The 22596-nt window shown below is 39.0% G+C and overlaps 2 protein-coding genes across 2 annotated transcripts; both read left to right on the plus strand.

The window, feature by feature from the left end:
• The first annotated feature begins 854 nt into the window (after positions 1-854).
• On the plus strand, positions 855-3251 carry LOC149933493 (uncharacterized). The gene has a single exon (XM_090157304.1). The coding sequence runs from the start codon at positions 855-857 to the stop codon at positions 3249-3251; it is 2397 nt and encodes a 798-aa protein (XP_090013430.1).
• A 12-nt stretch (positions 3252-3263) lies between these two features.
• LOC149933494 (uncharacterized) lies at positions 3264-6354 on the plus strand. Its single transcript, XM_090157305.1, has 3 exons — positions 3264-4217; positions 4292-4373; positions 4442-6354. The coding sequence occupies exons 1-3, from the start codon at positions 3264-3266 to the stop codon at positions 6352-6354; spliced, it is 2949 nt and encodes a 982-aa protein (XP_090013431.1).
• Positions 6355-22596: the final 16242 nt, after the last annotated feature.

The following is a 22596-nucleotide window of genomic DNA, read 5'->3' on the forward strand; positions in this document are numbered from 1 at the left end:
TTTAAATTTATTGTATAGTGTAATTTGTGATGTAAAATATAAAATTGATAAAAATGTAAAACTTCCCTTTCCTGTAAATAATTGGTGTATAATTTGTTATTCAATTCATTTCATTTATTTTGTTTCCATTTGGCGTATGTTTAATATGTATCTGTATTGTATCAATATATTTTGCTGTTTAATTTGTATTTTGAATTTATTCGTGGGAAAATTGGTTTCCTTTATGGTAATTGCGAAATCAAGGCTACTGTATGGGAGCCACCAGTTGATAAATATTGTGAAACGGGTAGGGCCGCGGAAATTGGGCAGAGGGTTAAGCCCGCCAGCTCTTTTTCCTCTTGTCGCCATTGTATTTGGAGAGAACGGGGAAACCGAGAAATGGAAAGTTTCCAAAATATTGAAAGGAGAAAGCCCGTGTTGTACGGGGTTTTTCCGAACATAAGACTAATTTTAGCGGTCAAGGAAGAGACCAGTCGGTCTTAAGTCAGTTAGGAATAACTCTCAACAAAAATCGGTCGCCATAGAGACCACCTCTCCAGTTAGCGAGAAATTTACTTTCATTTACGCGAAGTATAGCGTTTTGGATTTGTAATAAAGTTGTTTTTGTTTAATCATGTCCTCGTCATTAAATAAGTTTAGTCGCGCATAGTATTAAGTAATTTCAGATGTTTTTCAGTCGGCATCTGGAATAAATAGTAGCTCTCCCAACTTAGAAACCCCCTTTACCACCCGATAACGTCGATAACCTTTTCTTTATGGTGCCGAAACCCGGGAGAAGGGACAGTGAGCAGTTAATCGATCGGGTATGAACTATTGTGTTTTAAACTAAAAAAAAAGAAATAAAACTCTTCAAAATGACGGGAAATGACACTAACGAAAATGCGGGAACCGGAACCGTTGCAGACGAAATAGTTTTATCGAAACCATTGTCGAAGCAAAGACAAGGTGAATTAAATCGGTTAGCGGGAGTACGAAAGACTACTCGCAAAAACACGGAACGGATTTTGCGGGATTTGAACGATCTAATCAGGTCGGCAAGATTATCGGAAGATGATCTCGAAGACACCTTAGCATTATTGGCGCTAAAAGAAGCTGATCTTCAACGATTGGACCAGGACATCATGGGTTTATTCAACGACGCAACGGCAGCGGAAATCGAGATGGAGACCACCGCAGTTCAGAAGATACAAGAGGATATCACTTTAGCGAGGACCAAGGCAGAACGGACTCTACGCAGGCTAAGAGCGGCAGGCGCCGCGTCCACCGTGTCCGACCACTCGACAACGGGAGGTGACCTCAACTCAGTGATCAACGCGTCCTTTCTCCAATCGAGACTTCCAACCTTAACTATCAAACCTTTCAACGGTGACGTAACTAAATGGCCAGGATTTATCAGCCAATTCAAGTCCGCAGTCGCCAATAAGAACATTCCGAAGGTAGATAAGTTTGATTACCTAGTATCGTATTTAGAGGGTGACCCAAAGAATTTATTAAGTGAAATGACCGCGTCAGATGAAAATTACGATGTAGCGTTAGGTATTTTAGAAGATAGATATAACCGTACCGACTTAGTTACTCATAAACTCTTTAAAAGACTAGAAAAATTGCAACCCGTTGAGGACTCTAATAACTTTCACGCATTGCGTAAATTCTATGATAGTGTTGAAATAAATGTTAGAAGCCTAAAGGCGATAGGAGTGAATGTAACAAACAATAGTGATTCTATTTGTTCTAATTTAGTAAGTTGTCTTCCAAATGATATCATACTTAAATATAGTATGAGCCGTGGCAAATCCGCAAACTGGGATATAGAAGAATTTATTAAGTTCTTAAGAATAGAAGTAGAAGGTCGTGAAACCTGTCATTTATTGGGTAATAATTCTAATGTAAAGAAAGAACGCGAACCTGATAATTCCAGACAAAGGTCTAGTTATTTTGATAGAAATGAAAATGTCAGTGGTGCGCGTCGCAAAGCGTACCCGTCAACAACCTCCACGCTCACGACCCAAGTAGGGGAGCGGAAATTGTTTTGTGTTTTTTGTAAAGCAGACGCGCATGCTACCTCCTATTGTGATAAATTCACTTTGGATGAGAAAAGAAAAATTGCGCGAGATTCCCGCAGGTGTTTCGCGTGCCTTAGATTAAACCACGAAGCTCGTGATTGCGGTCAGCGATCGCAAGCGTGTAAACTATGTCGAAAAAAACATAACATAGCTATGTGCTATCAAAACAAATGCCATAAGATCGAGAATAATCAAATCGCGAGCGCGGGAAGTAGTGAAGTTAAAGTCGCGGAAAATCCGACCGATCAAACCGCCGGTAAAGTTGTTACTCAGGTCGATTGTGAGAAGACCGTGTTATTACAAACGGCCCAAGCGTTCGTCACAAATCCCGCCTACGAAGAACCACGAGAACGAGTCCGTTGTTTGTTGGATACAGGCAGTCAAGCCTCCTTTATCAAAGAAAATATCGCGCGTCGTTTGAAATTACCAGTAATCGGCGAAAAGACCATCTCCATTCACAACTTTGGAAACGAACGTCCCGAAGAAGTCCGTAGACAGATCGTGCGCTTAACCCTCACAAACGCCAAAGATCCAAACGTCAAAGTTCCAATATCAGCAATTGTCGTCCCGTATCTCTGCAACGCAATCACCACGGTCAACTGCGTAGAAATAGAAAGTTTCGCCCAGTCAAGAGGCATCCAGTTAGCCGAAGAAGCCGCCGCAGGATCTACCCGAAGCTCGAGTATCGGGATCCTCATTGGAGGGGATTTCTACTGGGAAATCGTAAGCGGAAAGACTGAGCGATTTGGAAAGTCAACTGAAAGTTCGTTCGTAGCCATCGAAACGAAGCTCGGTTGGGCGATACAAGGCCCCGCCCCAGCGTACAACGGAGTTAGCAGTAACATAGTAAACGTCTTTAAAATAAGCGTAGAAGATATGAAAATTTCCGAGAAGCTTCAAGCGTTCTGGGAACTGGATACAATCGGAATCAGAAGCGACCAAGAGAAAGACGTAACTGAAGATGACGTCATAGAAGAGTTTAAAAACAACATCGTATTTAAGAATCACAGATATTACGTAAGATTTCCATGGAACACCCCGAAAGAGAGTTTGGCCAACAATTTGGTTATAGCAACCACAAGAATGCGCAGTTTAGCGCGACGGTTTAATTCGGATCCAATTCTCTACGAGGAATATAAGAAAATCATCGATGAGCAGATGATGCTGGGGATAGTTGAGAAAGTTTAAAATGAAACCGAAATGCCAGCGGGAACCTATTATCTCCCGCATCAGCCCGTACGACGAGAGTCCAGCGCTACGACAAAACTTCGTATTGTTTACGACGCCTCAGCCAAAGCTAAAGGCGAACTTTCTCTTAACGAATGCTTATCCAGTGGTCCGAATCTGAATCCTGATTTGCTCAAGCTTCTCCTAAGATTCCGCAATCATAGAGTGGCCATTGTATCCGACATAGAAAAGGCCTTTCTCCAGGTTGGTCTTCTGGAGGAAGAAAAACACAGCGTCAGGTTCCTTTGGGCTGAAGAAGATCCGTCAGGAAGAGTATTGGAAAACAAGTTTCAAGTACTACAGATGGCCAGAGTACCCTTTGGGGTCACGAGCTCTCCATTTCTATTGGCAGTGACAATAAAGGCGCATATTCGTAAATACGTCGCATCGGACAAAGGGGCAGTAGAATCTCTAGACGAGAACCTGTACGTAGATGATTTCCTGGGGGGAGACGATACACCGGAAAGGGCGTACGAGCTATCCAAGAGAATCTCGACCATATTGGAAGGAGCGAGCATGAACCTCCGCAAATGGCAAACTAATTCGCCAGAACTACGCGAGATGTGGGGATTGGAATCCGAACAGTCAGGAGCGGAAGTTGTCAAGTTTGAAGGTCAGGCCGCCGCAACCAGCCAAAAGATTCTCGGGTTGCTTTGGGATCCCGAGAAAGATACTTTCTCATTTGATTTACGCAAACTACTAGAAGTTCTTCAAGACACGAAGAAAACAAAACGTTACGTACTCAGTGCGTTTTCACGTATTTACGATCCAGTTGGCATCATTTCACCCTACACCGTTAGGGCCAAATTTATCTTCCAGCAGCTCTGGGAGCAGAAAAAACCATCACTTAATTGGGACTCAGAACTGCCCAAGAAATTGGCGGATCAATTCGAGCAATGGCTAATGGAGATGCCGGAATTGCGAAAAGTGGAGCTACCTAGATGCTACTTTTCAGAAGATAAAATAAAAAGCCGTCAATTGCATTGTTTTTGCGATGCCAGCGCAAAGGCATTTGCGACCATCGTATACGTCAGATATATAACACAGTCAAGGAAAATAGGAGTAGCATTCGTATCGTCCAAAGTAAGAGTCGCTCCTATTAAGAAAAAAACTATCTCTGCCTCGTCTCGAATTGATGGGATGCCTTTTAGGCGCTCGACTCGTCAACAACGTCAAAGATCTTTTCAAAGACGGAAATATCGAATTATTTCTTTGGACGGACTCGTCCATCGCTCTAAGCTGGGTCAAGAAAGAGCCTAGTATTCGAAGACCATTTGTCAAAAATAGGTCTGTAGAGATCAGGGAGTTAACTAGTCCAGATAATTGGTTTCATTGCCCAGGAGTCGAAAATCCGGCGGACATACCGACCAGAGGCACGAGAGCGCGGGACCTAGTAAATAATCCGATGTGGTTTGGAGGACCGAGATGGCTAAGCGAGGAACCAGCAAGTTGGCCGCCAGAAAGGTCAGTAACGCCGGACAAAGACGAAGAGCCGGAAGAAAATTGCAAAACCGTCTCAGCTGTAATCTGCGAAGACCCACCACGCGTCGGTAAACTAATGAACGCTCGGAATTACAGCTCAGTGAACAAGCTGTTCCGTGTAACAGCGCTCGTTCGAAGATTCACCCACAAATGCAGGAAGATAGAAACGGAAACCGAAGCGATTACAGCTCAGGAAATGAGCAACGCCGAAATTCTATGGTTACAGAGCGCCCAAAGTCAAGATTACCCAAGAGAATTAGAGGGCTTAAAGAAGGACGGAAAAGTATTCAATTCCTCTCAAATACTTACACTAAAGCCACAATTAAATCAAGACGGCCTCTTATGCGTGGGAGGAAGGTTGGATAAGTCAAATTTGACGGAAGAAGAGAAGCATCCGGTCATCCTAAATAAAAATAACCATTTATCAACATTGTTACTGGAGAGGTGCCACCAGCAAGTTATGCACTCCGGTGTGCAGAACACCATTACGCAATCAAGAAGCAGATATTGGATCATAGCCGCTAGACAATTAGCCAACGTCGTTATAAATCGTTGCACCATCTGCAGAAAGTTCAGAGCCAAGCCTTGCGAAGTTCCAGAAGCACCACTCCCAAAAGAAAGATTGGAAGCCGCATCGGCGTTTCAGAACGTAGGATTAGATTTCGCCGGGCCTATTCACGTTAAGATGGGCAAGGAACTAGAGAAAGCCTACATCCTTCTATGTACCTGCTCAGTAACGCGAGCCGTACACCTTGAAATGGTGCCTTCGCTTTCCACTTACGAATTCATGATGGCGTTCAGAAGATTAATTTCCAGACGCTCTGTCCCCAGCGTCGTCTACACCGACAATGCTCTGACATTTAAACGTGCGGACAAAGACTCGCAACTGTTATGGAAGAGCATTGACAATAAAGAAGTACGCCAATTTTTCGGAGAAAAGGGCATAGCCTGGAAATATATAGCCGATCGAGGGGCATGGTGGAGCGGACACTGGGAACGCCTAGTTAGATCTACTAAGACAATTTTGAAAAAGATCCTAGGTAGTGTCACGTTAAAATACCAAGAAATGGAAACCATTTTAACCGAGACAGAAGCGGTGATCAATTCTCGGCCGATTAGCTACACATACAGTGACCCTAACGAGCCCTACCCGCTTACACCCGCGCATTTTATCGTGGGCAAAAGGATAACGGAACTACCACCTCTAAGAATCGCTGAAGCTCATATTCCCAACAATCAGAGAGATATAGAAGAAAGACTTCGCCATCGAATAAGCGTCGGCGAGCGTTTGTGGCGCAGGTGGAAACAGGAATACCTGATGGAGCTCCGAACGGCCCATCACGTGCGCGTTCTAAGAAATGTAACGTTTTTAAAAGAAAATAGTGTCGTGCTTATCAACGATGCAAAACTTCCCAAACATATGTGGAAACTCGGAGTTGTTGTAGAACTACAGCCGGGTCGCGACGGAATCGTCCGCTCGTGTTTATTACGGGTAGCTAACGGAAACGTGATCCGCCGACCAGTTCAGTTGTTGTCGTTACTAGAGGTACCTGGTGAGGACGCGGTTCCTCATGAAAAATAATGTTTCCCATTATTTTGGGGGGAATGTAAAATAGTTAGAACGCGTCCCCTCTTTTACCCCCTTAGTATTTAATTCAAAGTTAATAATATGTGCGTGTTTAAATTTATTGTATAGTGTAATTTGTGATGTAAAATATAAAATTGATAAAAATGTAAAACTTCCCTTTCCTGTAAATAATTGGTGTATAATTTGTTATTCAATTCATTTCATTTATTTTGTTTCCATTTGGCGTATGTTTAATATGTATCTGTATTGTATCAATATATTTTGCTGTTTAATTTGTATTTTGAATTTATTCGTGGGAAAATTGGTTTCCTTTATGGTAATTGCGAAATCAAGGCTACTGTATGGGAGCCACCAGTTGATAAATATTGTGAAACGGGTAGGGCCGCGGAAATTGGGCAGAGGGTTAAGCCCGCCAGCTCTTTTTCCTCTTGTCGCCATTGTATTTGGAGAGAACGGGGAAACCGAGAAATGGAAAGTTTCCAAAATATTGAAAGGAGAAAGCCCGTGTTGTACGGGGTTTTTCCGAACATAAGACTAATTTTAGCGGTCAAGGAAGAGACCAGTCGGTCTTAAGTCAGTTAGGAATAACTCTCAACAAAAATCGGTCGCCATAGAGACCACCTCTCCAGTTAGCGAGAAATTTACTTTCATTTACGCGAAGTATAGCGTTTTGGATTTGTAATAAAGTTGTTTTTGTTTAATCATGTCCTCGTCATTAAATAAGTTTAGTCGCGCATAGTATTAAGTAATTTCAGATGTTTTTCAGTCGGCATCTGGAATAAATAGTAGCTCTCCCAACTTAGAAACCCCCTTTATTATATTATCTACTCTGTTCAGATTTACTCTTTTACCTTAAAAGCATAGTAAACGAGTTTCAATAATCAGAGTCAACATAACTTGGCAGTGAAATAAACGTTGGCACGTGTTTAATTCTTGTCTCGCTCAAAGTACCACCTTGGCCAACCGAGACAAAATAAAAACACTCGATAAAATTACAGAAACTGTCCGTACTAGTGGTACTCGAACATTTCTGTATATTATCGATAGGTGGCGGTGCGACTATTGAAACTTGCAAATTACTGAAAACAGACCAGTTGTGGACGTAATTACTGCAGTCAAGAACTTGTCTGCTTTATTTAATTATGGTTTTAAGGTAAAAGATTAAATTTAAACAAAGTAGATGATATATTTCGATCTTAACAATATATTTGATACAATGCGATCCTAATATTAGCCATTCTCTTTGAAATGTTTTATGGTTGTACAAAGGATTTTAACTCAGTAAAACACTTAGGACGCGCAAGGTCTAGCATTTTACTTCAGAGCACATCACTTGTCGATAAATAAGTCCAGTTTATGACGTTTATGGGAATATAATTACAGATCTTGCCCGTTATTTGATTTCACTACTTTTATGGCCTAGAGTAATATAGGACGTGACGTTTTTGTTTAAAGGACCTTGCAATTTTTAACCCAATGGTTTTTGGGTGGATTTTACGCCTTTTTGTTTATAACAATAGAAGTTAAGTTATTATAATACCTTTAAACGTAACATAGCAGAAATAATATTTATAAACAAAATTGGAAAGTGAACTTTCAATATATTTGATACAATGCGATTCTAATATTAGCCATTCTCTTTGAAATGTTTTATGGTTGTACAAAGGATTTTAACTCAGTAAAACACTTAGGACGCGCAAGGTCTAGCATTTTACTTCAGAGCACATCACTTGTCGATAAATAAGTCCAGTTTATGACGTTTATGGGAATATAATTACAGATCTTGCCCGTTATTTGATTTCACTACTTTTATGGCCTAGAGTAATATAGGACGTGACGTTTTTGTTTAAAGGACCTTGCAATTTTTAACCCAATGGTTTTTGGGTGGATTTTACGCCTTTTTGTTTATAACAATAGAAGTTAAGTTATTATAATACCTTTAAACGTAACATAGCAGAAATAATATTTATAAACAAAATTGGAAAGTGAACTTTCACCTTTTTGGAATATTGAGAACTGCCTAGCTCTTTCGCCAACATTGTGAACGTTTAGATATTGTTTACTTAAATTTTTGTGCTCTTTAATTCATTTTTTAATGTTAAAAAATAAGCTTGTACGATTCGTATTAAACTTTACACGTTTTGTACTGTGTTTATTACTCATTGGAATCTTTACCGCCCTCTGCCGGCACACTTCGAACTCACTGCACCTCTTTCACTTAGAAACAACCTATAAATCAGTAGCATTCGAATGTTTAATGTATTTCCGTAGGGCAAGATCTGTAATTATATTCCCATAAACGTCATAAACTTCACTTATTTATCAACAAGCCCTATGGCGGACAAACCCACCCTGACACTCGCAAGACTATTGTTGTCGAACTCAGCGCCCCTTTTTACCTACAATCCACCTATAAATATGTTGCATACATGGTTTCCAAGTATATCCGTCATAGCGGGCATTTTAACCTTTAAGACTATTTTTTCGAACACAGCGCCACGTTTTCACCTAGAATCAACCCTCAAACCTTTTGCATTATTTTTCTTAAATCGCTGGTCGCTCCGGTTTAGTACTTCTTATATGTTTATTACTCCATGGTTTCGTTACCGACTCACTGAACTTACATTTGTCGCCGTAGCTCAAGAACTATACAAGATATGAACTTCTCCTTTGGAGGGCCACAATGGGAGCCTAAGTTGAAACTGTATACCAAATTTCATTTAAATCAGTTGAGTAGTTTGTGCTCTAGAGTGGTCTGCGAGGAGAAGAAAAATTAAGCCTTACTTTGCCCCATTACTACGAAACGTCGCATCACCCCTGTTCGATGGAATTCGTATATGTTTGTCGCGTGCCTGTAACCTTTCAAACGATACATCACTTGTTTTGATACGACCTATAGTTTTTGAGATACGAGGGGGTACAATCGGCTTCATTCTGACTCGAGATAATATAGCAAGTGCTCGGGTAGGTGCTGTAACGAAAAATATGAGCCCCTTTGAACTCCTTTAAGAACTGGTGTTTATTAGCTTTTGGTGGCATTGATTCTGGGAATTCCTAGTTTCTTCCGGGTGTGCGCGCTGGTAGCGTAGCCCTGGAGGAAATGAGGGGATTCCCGGAATCAACGTCAATTGTGCGTCCCGCGAGGCTCAGGACCCGCTGGCCAGAGTCCTTCCCTCGAGTTTCGCTTTTAGGGAATTCTCGCTTCTCTTTTCGGGGATTAGTGGGTTATTCCTTCCAGTAACTTTGGAAATATTTTACAATATCCGCCCCCCCCCCCCTTAAACCAAAAATGAGGGTTGCCAAACCTTTTGTGTATCAATGTTTTATTTTTAAAATATATATCCTGTGTGTGAACCGTGCGCGAAAATTGTGTTGCGAAAACGTATGGTGGTGGGATTTTCCTCGAAAAAATCCCAATGACAAAGCTGGACTCTAGAAAAAAGAAAGATAGAGCGAGAAGACTGAATACTCAGCTACGAGCAAGGGTAAAGCGCGAATGGTCATAGATTCCCTCGTGACTCTGGAAAGAACGCGACACACTGCCTGATACCCAGGGTCGTGAAAATCTAGTCCGAGTTATAATGTTTTAACTTTAAAAATCGGAGATTGTGCTAATCGGAAATGGTGCTAATTCAGTGCCCTATCGGAAATCTTCGGGTTCCGATAACTCTCTTCAGGACGCCATGGTCGTCGCCATCAGATAGGAGCCTAGGACTCGTACTCTCGAAGAATGGATCGCCATCGCTTCAGCGCTTCGCTTGAATAACATATAAGTATCAAAAACAATTACTTAAGCTTTCTAACGGAACCACGTGGGCCGTTATTTTGTACTCCACCATACGTGGACATATGGAATGCTTGTAAAGCGTGATTATCTTTAACGCGGGCTTTGCCCTCCTAATAATTCTAGTGTGGTCAAAATTCATTTTACCCTTTCGGGAACAAATTTAGATTTGGAGTTACTTAATTTCCTTAATTAATGTTATTTTTAAGATGTCAGTTTTGGTTTCATTTTGTTTCATTAAATTTTTAAATTATTTTGGCAACCCTATAACCTCTGGTTTTTCTCATCATTTTTAATCCGTTAATTCAAATTCCCAATGACAAAGTTTTCCTTTAATTTTAATACCGCTAACCCCGAAAGTTAAGCGAGCAAGCCCGGAACCATTATGTTCAATGTGGAGGTTAAGATATGCGAATAAGCTTATTGAGCCTAACGTGCTCTCTTTTACGTACCCGTCCTATTGGGCCTAATGCCCAGCTTTTACGAACCGAATAGGCTTATCCGTGATGTTAAAGAATTATTAAAAATTCCTCTACAGTGCTCTACTCTATACCCGGACCTTGCACAGGGACTACCGTCCCTTTTGATTAAATACCGAATTTGTTATTGACTAAATCCGTTCTTGATCTAATTAGATTAATCGAATGAGAATTGGATCCAGTTGGGATCCGGTCTTGATCCAATGAGATTTGGATCCAGTTGGCATTCAAAGATATTTGGATCCCGTCTGGATCCAATTAGTTTTGGAATAGCTTTTGGTCCAAAGAGACTTATATCCGGTCGGGATCCAATAAGATTCGGATCCAAAGAGATTTGGATACTGACTGGGACCAGCAGTATAAGTGCGGAATCTGGGTGGTAATCAATACTTTGAAAAATAGATAATCTTAGTGGCATGAATTTTATTTAATTCACATTAACAGTAGATACTACACTTTTCACTTCGCTGTGAGAGTAATTTACAGTGATGCACATTTGCCAATTAATCATAGCCATAAGGACGAGAACAAAGCTATCTTTGTGGAAAATTTGTTGCATAAATAACAAATCATGCTAAGAAACGATAAGGTACTATAATGAAAAGCTACTTTTTAGGCCAAAGACCTAGGAAACCTACGATATCTGCCAAACGTCGTCTACTTTGGTCTAAAATAAAGAAACTGATAAAAAAGATGCACGTGCATCACGTGCTCCAAGTGCTCAAAACGCGGTAAACGAAAATAATTGAGGTAAATATAACATAAAAATTAACAAAACAATGAATTTTATCCCCACCCAAATCCCTTGTTTTAACCCCTGGTTCCGCTTAGATGGTAGATTAAATAAAACAAACAAATGTAATTGTCCAGAACCGAGTGACGTCACTGCAACTTAGAGATGTCTAACTATTAGAGAACCGACTAGAGTGTAGAAGGCAGGGAGCAGACTTAAAATAAGACGACGCGTAAACCAAAACCACCCAAACGAGGCTACCTTTTATAGCATTTTTTTCTAACCTTGGGCGTTACTGACTAATCCGCCAGTTTCAAATCGGCGCGTGGTCCATTGCAAAAATCGTTCTAGTTACATTCTGATTTCTATGCTGTAGAGTTTTATAAAAATGTTGCCAGTTGTTCGATAAATTTAACCATTGAAATAAAAATATATTTACTGAGATCGATATTGTTCTGGCGATCTCGCCTTACATAAAAAGTAGTAATCTAATCTCCTATCGCCTTCTATAATTAATTAATTATGTTTATACCATTGAGTTAGGAATATATACTCTAGATTCTTGAACATTCAATTGATACCCGATATGGTGTCTCGGTTGGGAACACTTTCTAGAAACACTTACGGCGGCTGTCATTTATCATTATATGGTGAGGTCATCTATTTTAGAAATAATATATTTAAGCCACCGGCTTAAGTTATTCTCAGTGTTTCTAACCGCTGGTGGTAGATGACGTCACCGTACAAGATTCCATACACGATTCCAAGAAAGTGTCCCAGCTAAATATCAATTGGATCCAAATTTTATACAATTTTATTTGATCAAATTAATTTGGATGAAACTTGGATCCAAATCTTAGTTGAAAGATTTTTTTGGATCCAAATTTGATACAATTTTATTTGAACAAATTAATTTGGATCCAAATTTTGTCCAATGCTATTTGATCAAAACAATTTAGATCACACTTGGATCCAATTCTTAGTTAAAAGATTTTTTGGATCCAAATTTGATACAATTTTATTTGTTCAAATTAATTTGGATCAAACTTGGATTCAATTCTTAGTTAAAAGATTGTTTGGATCCAAATTTGATACAATTTTATTTGAACAAATTAATTTTGATCCAAATTTTGTCCAATGCTATTTGATCAAGGTCATTTTCCTAAGGGTAACTACTTTCAATTCACTTTTCTTATTGAATCGTATGATTAAATCGATCCAAAGTAAAATATTTGAGGAAAATCTTAGTAAAAGGGGGAGAAGTGGGTGAATGAGTGAACCAGCGAAAGGTATTGGCAAACTTGTAACGTCATATATGTCACGCTTTACTAATATCTCATATTACATTTACGAATCGGACTATAGTGAATAGCTCAAAAAAATTACTTTGATAACTATAATTAATAAACAGAAAATTAGAAGGAACCCAAAATTTCATCAGAAGGAAATATTGGATGGAGCTGGTAAATCAAGCAACGTATGCGCTGATACCTTTTGGGGTATTGAAAGGGAACGAGCCCTTAGAATAAACCTTTTCCAGTCCTGGTGGTAAAGGTATAAAAAAGTTCTAACATTTAGTCATTTTGAATACCCATTTAATTCCCTTAAACGAAGAAAAAATGATATGGAACAATTTCGAGACTAGTATTTGAATACTAGTTATTTCTTTTTTTAATATTTTCTTTAAAATAACATAATGCGAAGCAATTCCAATCACCAGGAATATATAACTAAGATTAAGTCTTTAAAAATTTGATAACAGATTTTAAATATAGGGGATATTGATTAAGGCGTCAAACTATGATAACCCAAATACAAACATGGGCACCGAAAAATTCTTGCTATATGTATATCAAAACTTTGAATGTTAAATGATACTCTACGCGATCACCTCGCTTCGTTCAACGACTTCAGAGACACTCATTCGGCTATTTCCTCTGAGCGAAAACCAGCCTAATCTGACCATGTTAATGGTTAATATATTTAGTTGTGTTGAATAATAAGAAAAGTTAATTAAATAAGGGCCTATAAAGTATAAAAGGATTAACTTCTTACTGTATATGAAGAAAAATGGATAAAAGAGTGTAAAATAAGTACTTAAACACTGCACAAAAGGACTAAATTTGGGGAGCCGAGGGTTTAAATATGTTTTATGATAAACCCCTGAATGGTCTTAAATATCGGAAAAAGTTTTAACCACTTTAGAGGTCTAAAATATAACCTTTATTTTTTAACAGTGTGGAGTTTGGCGATTTTGTTGAGTGGTATCGTTTTGTTGGGAATGTTAATACTGTTAGTTAAATCGTTGGCTTCCAGAATATTGTTGATATATATATTTTTGACCACCTCTCAGTTGATTAGATCTTGACTGGTGAGTGTTGCAATTGCTTTGATATGCCGTTTGTTTTGGTAGCTTGCGTGCAGGTTTTGATAACCTGTTGACCCGCTGGTACTCAGTCTTGTTGTTGTAGTTGATACCTTTAGCTACCCGATCCGCCGTTTCCACCGATTGAGCAATGTCCAACATTTTTAAAAACCCAGCGACGTTCTTGTAACAGTTTCCCCCTGATAGTGACATTGTTGATTCCTCCCAACAGACGGTCTCGTAACATTGTATCCAATGTAGCTCCAAAATTGCAGACAACTGCTAGTTTCCGTAGAGCTGCGACATATATCAACGAATGACGATTTTACTCAAAAATTAAATATTAATTAGCAAATTCAAGTTTTTAAATGGAAGGATAGGCTTCCCTACGTTTCTTTGGTGCCTATCATAGACGTCATTTTCGGTAGATGCTTATATTGGTTGCTACTAGAGTGAGCCGAGAGAGAATGTTAAGAGTGAAACCAGAGATAAAATAGTAAAACAAAAATCTAACTAGCCTAGTATCTTAGGGCCCGGTGCAGAGACGTTTTTAAGGATCGCAAAATAGCGATTGCTCGCTAACTTAACAGAAAGGGGGCGTGGTTTCGGAAAATCGCGAGCTTCACGCCAAATCGGTGTGCAGAGACATCGCGATCGCAAAATAAACAGGAATACGTTCTGTTTATTTTGCGAGAGGTCTACGGCAATCGCTAGCCGCCCCAAAGCTCGCTAAAACAATGGCGGATTGTGGTACGCAAAGAGCTCGGGAAATAAATTGAGAAGTAAACGCATTTTACCTACTTTAATAAGATAAATAATACAACACGGTAGGTCAGAATCTTTCAAAGTATTAAAATTTGAGTTTCTAGCTCATTATCGTTTTCCGAAAACGGTTTTTGTCAAATTATTGTCAGAGCCAAGGCCTAATTACAATCATGATTTACGAAACAGAAAAATAACCCAGCCACTCTTAGCAATTTTACAGGTAAGAATAAATTATAATAGGGAATCTTATACATTACTACCTTGGGTGTATTCTAAGCCTTGGTTTATTTATAGATCCTTATTTGCTGGTAGTGTATGCAGTGGGTTTTAACTAATGAGTCAGTAATGACACGGTGAATTTGTTCAGCGCTGACAGTGTATCAAAGATCTTTAGCTATCAACCAGCGTTTATACCAATTCATCTACCGAGAAGAAACCTTTTGACAGGTAGATAAAAGATGTATTGGAATATTCAAGTTTATTTGGCATCCATCAAGAGCTTACCGAGCCAATTTGATGTATTACCTGAGGGGTCGGACACTTGCCATTTTTTTGTACGGGATTTTGTAGAGATTTTGACGATTTTATCATTACATTTTGAAGGGATTTTGGGAATTCAATGTTCATTTACCATAGAGAGAGTTAAAAGATTTTGCGATTTTAGACAAAGTATGGGATTTTGGAAAATGTCCGACCCCTCGGTATTACCTTAACAGTGTTTGTTAGTTAATTCTACACGCTTATATCATTTGTTACAATTTATACCTGGACTAAGCTATGTAAATGCCAGATAATTTAAAAACAACTTTAATCAAAAAGCAGGACCACTGTTTTACGTGTGATCAATATAGGATATTTCGCTTGAAATTGCTTTAGACAATTACCAATTTTTGTTCACTCTTGAAATTGCTGTTTTTTTATTTATTGATGTATGTTATAACTAGATTTATTTTAATTCCTATCAGCTAAGTTTTGAAATAAATATTTTCCTAAAAACCAAATGATACGGCTCATTTTCTAACAGATAATTTTTTTCGAAAATGTTGGCTTATAATAGTAATGAATCTTATTTTCATTCGTTATTTTATTGGTGTACCAACCATATTATAAAAATAAATTTTTAAAATAACAAAACCATTAAACTGTTTAATAAATGCAACCAATTTAATAAATAATAAGAGTAAGAAAATTATATAATCAGAAGAAACTAATTTTCATGCACTATTTTATTGCTTTAAAAAAGATTTTGGATAACCTCTCATTCTTCAGAAACTGATTTGCTTTCCCATCGTGGCTATATTATATAAATATATTTTAATAAAATAACGGATTTAACTATAAAAATTCTAAAACCTAATAATAAAATTAGAGTAAGAAAATTATTAATTAGAAGAGCCAGGATTTCATCGTCAAAATTCAAGCCAACCATAACCACGTTATAGCTTTTTTGGTCAAAAATCGAGTTCTCCTATTGGTCCGTGACTTGAGTATAAAAATTCGGAAAAATAACAGCGTCGCCGATTAACAGGAATCGTTAAAACGTCTCTGCACCGCGATTTCGATTGCGAGGCTCGCAAAATAAACAGCTCGCTAAATCTGAATCGCTAAATTGCGATCCTGTTAAAATTAACAGGAATCGCAAAACGTCTCTGCACCAGGCCCTTAAGCCGTACACCATTTGTGTTCTTTAAAAACTAATGTTAAGCCGAACTTTGGGATTTTCAGCAATCATTTTATCTCTTACGGAGTACACTATTTCGACATCGGAATCGAAAATATAAATCATATAATTGTTTTACGTATTAGGAAATTGATTATCAATAAACAGAAATCAATACTTTATTTCCAAAACAAACGTTAAATGTAGCTTTCGAAAAATATTGGTGGTTTTCGCTGTTTTCCGATGCACCGTAGAGTTATTGAGCGCACGCATTTTTATTTTTAATTTTTGAAGGAAGCGTGCAAAATCACGCTAGCCGCACTCCTTCAAAATATTAGGAGCGCCCACCCAAAGAATCAACACATAATTTTATACACGCATTTAATCCTAACAAAAAGGAAAACGGTAGAAATTAGGTCGGGAATATTCTCAATTTCCTTCTCTCCTCAACAATCTATGACGTCAACAATGGAAAAGATTGCGGCGAAGTCATATTTTAAAGTTAATTTTCATGTGTTAATGTGACCTCGGCAGAGGGTATAATCTCGGTTATAATAAAAGAACGAGTCACATAGAAGACCCAATAGGCTTAGTAGTCAGTTCGTGAACGTAAGAGATCAACAACTCACAAATGGAATGACCAACGTGGCGTCCCTTCGTGAAAGCGGCGGAGAGACAGCGTTCATCCTTGCTAGCTCGAGTTTCAAAAAACGTTTGTTATTCCATTTGTGATTTGTTGATCCTTTACGCTCACGAACGGAGTTGCCTATCGGGTTTTCTATGTGACTCTTTCCTTTATTATAACCGAGAAAATACCTTCTGCCGAGGTAGACTACGTCACAATCTAAATACTTGTTTTGAGTGCCATAACATATATATTTTAGAATTCAGAGCATAAAAATCTATCTTATGATGTACCCTAAATCACAAAATTCGAAATATGTCCCAGTTGACATTATCTCTTTAAAATTAAAATAATTGATAAAATATATGATAATTTAAATCGACTCTGTCGTGCCGTTATTGGAATTAAAACGTCACCCGGTTTGTTTTCCTCTCTTGATTTCCTTGCGCCCGTCTTGCCCTTTAAACTTTTTAACGGGTTAGTGTTAATTTCGTAGAAGGGGAGTGGTCGCGCCGTTATTTGTTTTAAAACGTCGCCCGGTTTCTTTTCCTCTCTTGAGTTCCTTGCGCCCGTCTCGACCTTATAACTTTTTTAATGGGTTAGTGTGAAAGTCGTAGAAGGGGAGTGGTCGCGCCGTTATTTGTTTTAAAACGTCGCCCGGTTTGTTTTCCTCTCTTGAGTTATTTGCGCCCGTTACAACCTTTAAACTTTTTTAACGGGTTAGTGTGAAAGTCGTAGAAGGGGAGTGGTTGCGCCGTTATTTGTTTTAAAACGTCGCCCGGTTTGTTTTCCTCTGTTGAGTTATTTGCGCCCGTTACAACCTTTAAACTTTTTTAACGGGTTAGTGTGAAATTCGTAGAAGGGGAGTGGTCGTACCGTTATTTGTTTTAAAACGTCGCCCGCTTTTGTTTTCCTCCCTTGAGTTCCTTGCGCCTGTTACAACCTTTAAACTTTTTTAACGGGTTAGTTTAGTTGGAATTTTTAAGTACTTCAGGACTTTTTGCTACAGCGTTTACCTTTCTTACGTACAAATCAGATCTAATTCATTAAAACTAAGACCCCGGGCGGAGCCGGGTATTAAAGCTAGTATAATAAATTAATATAAGTATGTCTCTGTGGGACATATTTTACTGAGAACTATTGTGAACACTCTGTAAAATTTATTCGTAATTAAAAATTTACGTTTCTAAAACATCTTAACACTTTACCATGTGTAACATAATCACTGATATGAATGCTACAAAAGCATTTTCTTGTGAATCCTTGTTCACAGGATATGACTACCAAAATGTGTATCTATGATAAATGGGGTGGAGAAGGGGTTAACACTCTCGCCTCGCAGCAAGATTTTGACACTGGGTGAAAACTCATAACCCATTCCTGCGTTGAGATTGTAAGTTCTCTTCCTGTTGGTTAGTGGTTCTTTTCCCATTTTCATAAAAACTTTCTGAGGTTAATGGTAATAGTAAGTGTAGGGAGCTGTTGGCTAGCGTGGTATGAACGGTTTGCTTAGCTGATTATTATTTGATCTTTTTAGGGGAGGAGCCTACTTTTCGAGCACGAAGGGAATTGGGAGCAACGCTAAAAATCTTTTCAACATAGTTAAAAATAATAATAATTATTACTATTTTTTATTTTATATTTTCAACATAGTTTTCTCCCAATGAAGAAATCAATCCAAAATAGTTGTTTGCAACAATTAATTCGATAGTCTTACGAGAACTGTAAATGAAACAATGCAGAATTATAAGAAATGCTTAGTTTGACTAAACATCACGTAAGACATTAAACAAACGGTTATAATGCTAACTTTCATTTCAATTATTATTGATCTGAAAATAATAACCCTAGAATAATTTAATAATTTTTAAAAAGTCTTAAATTAATTTTCTGATACTTTTTACATTAAAAATAACTAGCTTTAAAATATAAATTTTAAATTTGTAAAGTTTTGTTAATTTTACAAGTCAGTCTAGCGACCAACGCGAGATATTCACTTAGTTGCTGGATTTTTATCTGCAACAGACGTCAAGTTCTCCTTTGGTCAGTGGCGGTCACGGCAGCTCAGAACCTCAATAGTTTTATAATATAAATCACGCCCTAAAAAGTGACACCCGGGGTGGGCCGCGCCCCTCAGTTATGTCACGGAGGGGCTCCAAAATTTTCCATGGAAGCCCCAAACATTACCAAAACAATTTGTTGGTTTCAATTTTTGTAAATTTTACTTGAAATGTTTAGAGTGAATCACCCAAAAATGAAAACCTGGGGCTGAACCTACTTGGCCTATCATCCCAAAACATCCTGGTGGAGTGAAAATGGCAAAAAAAAAATTTTTTTTCAAATTTCAATTAGCTAGATATGTCAAAAGGTGCAAATACATCAATACTCTGTACAAATTTCAAAAAATTTCAAATTATTTTTGATCTCCCTTCTCAACTTTTTATTTCACAGTACTAAGCGACATTACAACGACACAGGTAGATTAGCGTCTAAGTAAGGTAGTTGTCTAAAAACACAGTTAATGCAATTAAATGCCTTAAAGTGTTGGTTGCACGAAAAATCGATAGTAATAAAAACGAATGAATGCGGGCTTGTTTTGAAGCCCAAGACGTTCTCTTTCCAAAAATGTCATTCTCGAAACAAATTTCCAAGCCTAAGTGTATTAACTTTGAGTCCGAAACTGACCTTTTTCGCTCCCCAATATCCTGAAATTTTCGGTGAATATTCTCCTCCGTAGCACGAGCAATTTGGGGCAAATCAAAGCTGTAGTTTTATTCCTAAAATAGAAGGAACTGAAGTGGAGGGATTCTGTTTACTTGTAGAAGTTTTCAAACCAGAGGTTTTAATCATAATATTAGGCTTATTATCGAAATAAAAAATATTTTTTTACGCGCGCGCTACGCGGCGCGCGTGACCCGACGTTTTAAGAAGAATTTACAAGGAGCCTTCGGTTTCATATCGTTTTTCTACTACGTAGGCTCTTGTATGCCTATTTCAATTACTTCTGCGTAGGACTTTTTCCTGGGTGTTAAATCAACCCGCTTTTAATCCCAGATGTAAAGAAATATATTACAGACAATTAGCCAATGATACGCTTCGCATTTTCTGACGTCATGGGTGCCGAGAAGTCTGGAAATTCGCCGAAAAACTCGATTTCCACCATTTCGACTTCTTTTTATAATAATTCAAAGACCACTTAACCGATTTTGATGAAATTTTCTGTACTTGCTATAAAATGTTTGCTCTTTCTAATGAACCATTAATTAGCCATAGCTACAATTTCGTGCAACCAACACTTTAATTATTATAGTATCTCTTGATTTCAAAGTAAGGAACAGTTACATAGTGAAGTGAGAGAAGTCACGTTTCGACTCGAACGTAGGCATTAGCTGTCGAGAAACGATGCGTGCACGGATGAAGCCATCTCGCGATTTCTGTCCACAAACAGCTTTCGCCGCCTCGGTCACTAGCTTTACGTGTCTTTCCACTGCTTGTGTGTGGCAGGGGAATTTTGGGAAGATGACAATTGGAGTCACCTTGGTCGTAATGAGATCCCTGAGCTCAGCGTCTTTCATTGCCTTGATTACGGGAGGCTCCGAGATAGGGCAGGCTGCCCAGTCGATCATATCGTAGTATTCCACGGCGTCGAAATTTAGTTTTGCGGGAACCTTGAACCTCCGTATTCGTCCACTGGGATCTGCAGCTCTGGCCTTCATCACTCGTCGAAGGCCCAGCTCACGTATTTGTGGTCGATGGTCCGTCATCATGGCCAGGAGCAGATTCTCCGGGTTAGCAAAGTACGCGTTGCGGTGAATGACGGGGTCAACAATCTTTTTGAGCTTCGGGCTGGGATATCGTGACTTGACGATCATTTGGTGAACGTGCCTAGCTCCATCTTTGCATGACGGCTTGGCTTTTATGGCAAACCACCTCGGAGCATATACGCGAATGATGAACGTCACCAGCGCTTTTAGATTCTGGGACGGTTTCTTGTCGCTGGATTCAATTAGCTGTCGTTAGCCATCGTGAGTGATTCAGAAAACCAGGGTTTCGCATTGCCAGATCGACGCTACATTCACCTTTGCTGATGCTATTGCACATTTCCAGTAAATACCGCTGATCTATGCTCAACTCCTTCGGATATACATTGGATAGTTGTTCGGTCAGCTGGACTGGTACAAATGAGAAAACAGGCTGTTCGCTACACGTCACTAGCCGCTTTCCGATAGATCCAGAGAATCCCCGCGGTCCTGTAGTCGCGCCGTCGAGTGACAGGAATAGATGGCGCAAGGGCATGAAGCAGACATACCAGCCACTGCAGAGGATGTTCGAAGGTTTCTTCCAGTCACCGGATAACGCTCCCTGTGTGTCCCGTGTTAACATTAGTGCCGTCACACCCGATGACTCTTATGGTTTCTATCTTCGTATTTCGCTCTTTGAGGATAGCGACTAATGATTTAGCTATGTCTTTGCTGGAGCCTGATGGCGGAGTCGTGTGGCTGAAATACGAAGAACCCGGCTCTGTGATGATGGTTATGTGTTCTTCCATTAGGGTTTTTCTGTGGTATTTGTTGTCGACGCCGAGAACGTCTGTCAAAGTTTTATCCTTGCGGCCATCAAAAAATAACCCCTCTATCCCTCTGTGAGTGTGCTGAAACTGGTCGTCATCATTCTGCCTGAGCTCCGCACGGGTTTTGCTGCGTTATCTGCGAATCTTGCTTCGATCGATTACTTTAGATCGGTTGTTCGGCGACACGAGACCAAGATCATGCAGAACTAATGTTGCTAATACGGCAGCTGATCTATCCGAGACTCCAGTCCGATCGCAGGCTTTAGCGAGGGAAGGCAGAGATATTGTCAATTTTTGACATTATTGATCCGGCTTCTTCTTAGACTTACCCGTAACTGATTTTGGAATGTACTCATCGACAGTGGCCCTGTCCGACGAGTCCGTTTCGTACTCGGTACTTTCGGCAGAATCGGCTTGACATTTTCTTGCATCGCCATCGTCATCGGTCGTTTGCTTTTTTATTCGTTTGAGATTCGCTTCCTCTCTTTCAGCTTTCCTCTTCAATTTTGACATCTCGTACTTTATCTAAAATCGCAAAATCTTTTAACTCTCTCTATGGTAAATTAACATTGAAATCCCTAAATCACTTCAAAATGTAATGATAAAATCGCCAAAATCTCTACAAAATCCTGTACAAAATAATGGCAAGTGTCCGACCCCTCGGGTAATACATCAAATTGGCTCGGTAAGCTCTTGATGCATGCCAAATAAACTTGAAATTCCAATACATCATTTATCGCAACTCCTAGTCTACCTGAGGAAAGGTTTCTTCTCGGTAGATGAATTGGTATAAACGCTGGTTGATAGTTAAAGATCTTTGATACACTGAACAAATTCACCAAGTCATTACTGACTCATTAGTTAAAACCCACTGCATACACTACCAGCAAATAAGGATCTATAAATAAACCAAGGCTTAGAATACACCCAAAGTAGTAATGTATAAAATTCCCTATTATAATTTATTCTTACCTGTAAAATTGCTAACAGTGGCTGGCTTATGTTTCGTAAATCATGATTGTGGTTAGGCCTTGGCTCTGAGAATAATTTGACAAAAACATTTTTCGGAAAGCGATAATGAGCTAGAAACTCAAATTTTAATACTTTGAAAGATTCTGACCTACCGTGTTGTATTATTTATCTTATTAAAGTAGGTAAAATGCGTTTACTTCTCAATTTATTTCCCGAGCTCTTTGCGTACCACAATCCGCCATTGTTTTAGCAAGCTTTGGGGCGGCTAGCGATTGCCGTAGAC

Source organism: Leiobunum rupestre, chromosome 8, assembly GCF_980474605.1.
Source record: "Leiobunum rupestre chromosome 8, qqLeiRupe1.1.hap1, whole genome shotgun sequence".
NCBI lineage: Eukaryota > Metazoa > Arthropoda > Arachnida > Opiliones > Sclerosomatidae > Leiobunum > Leiobunum rupestre.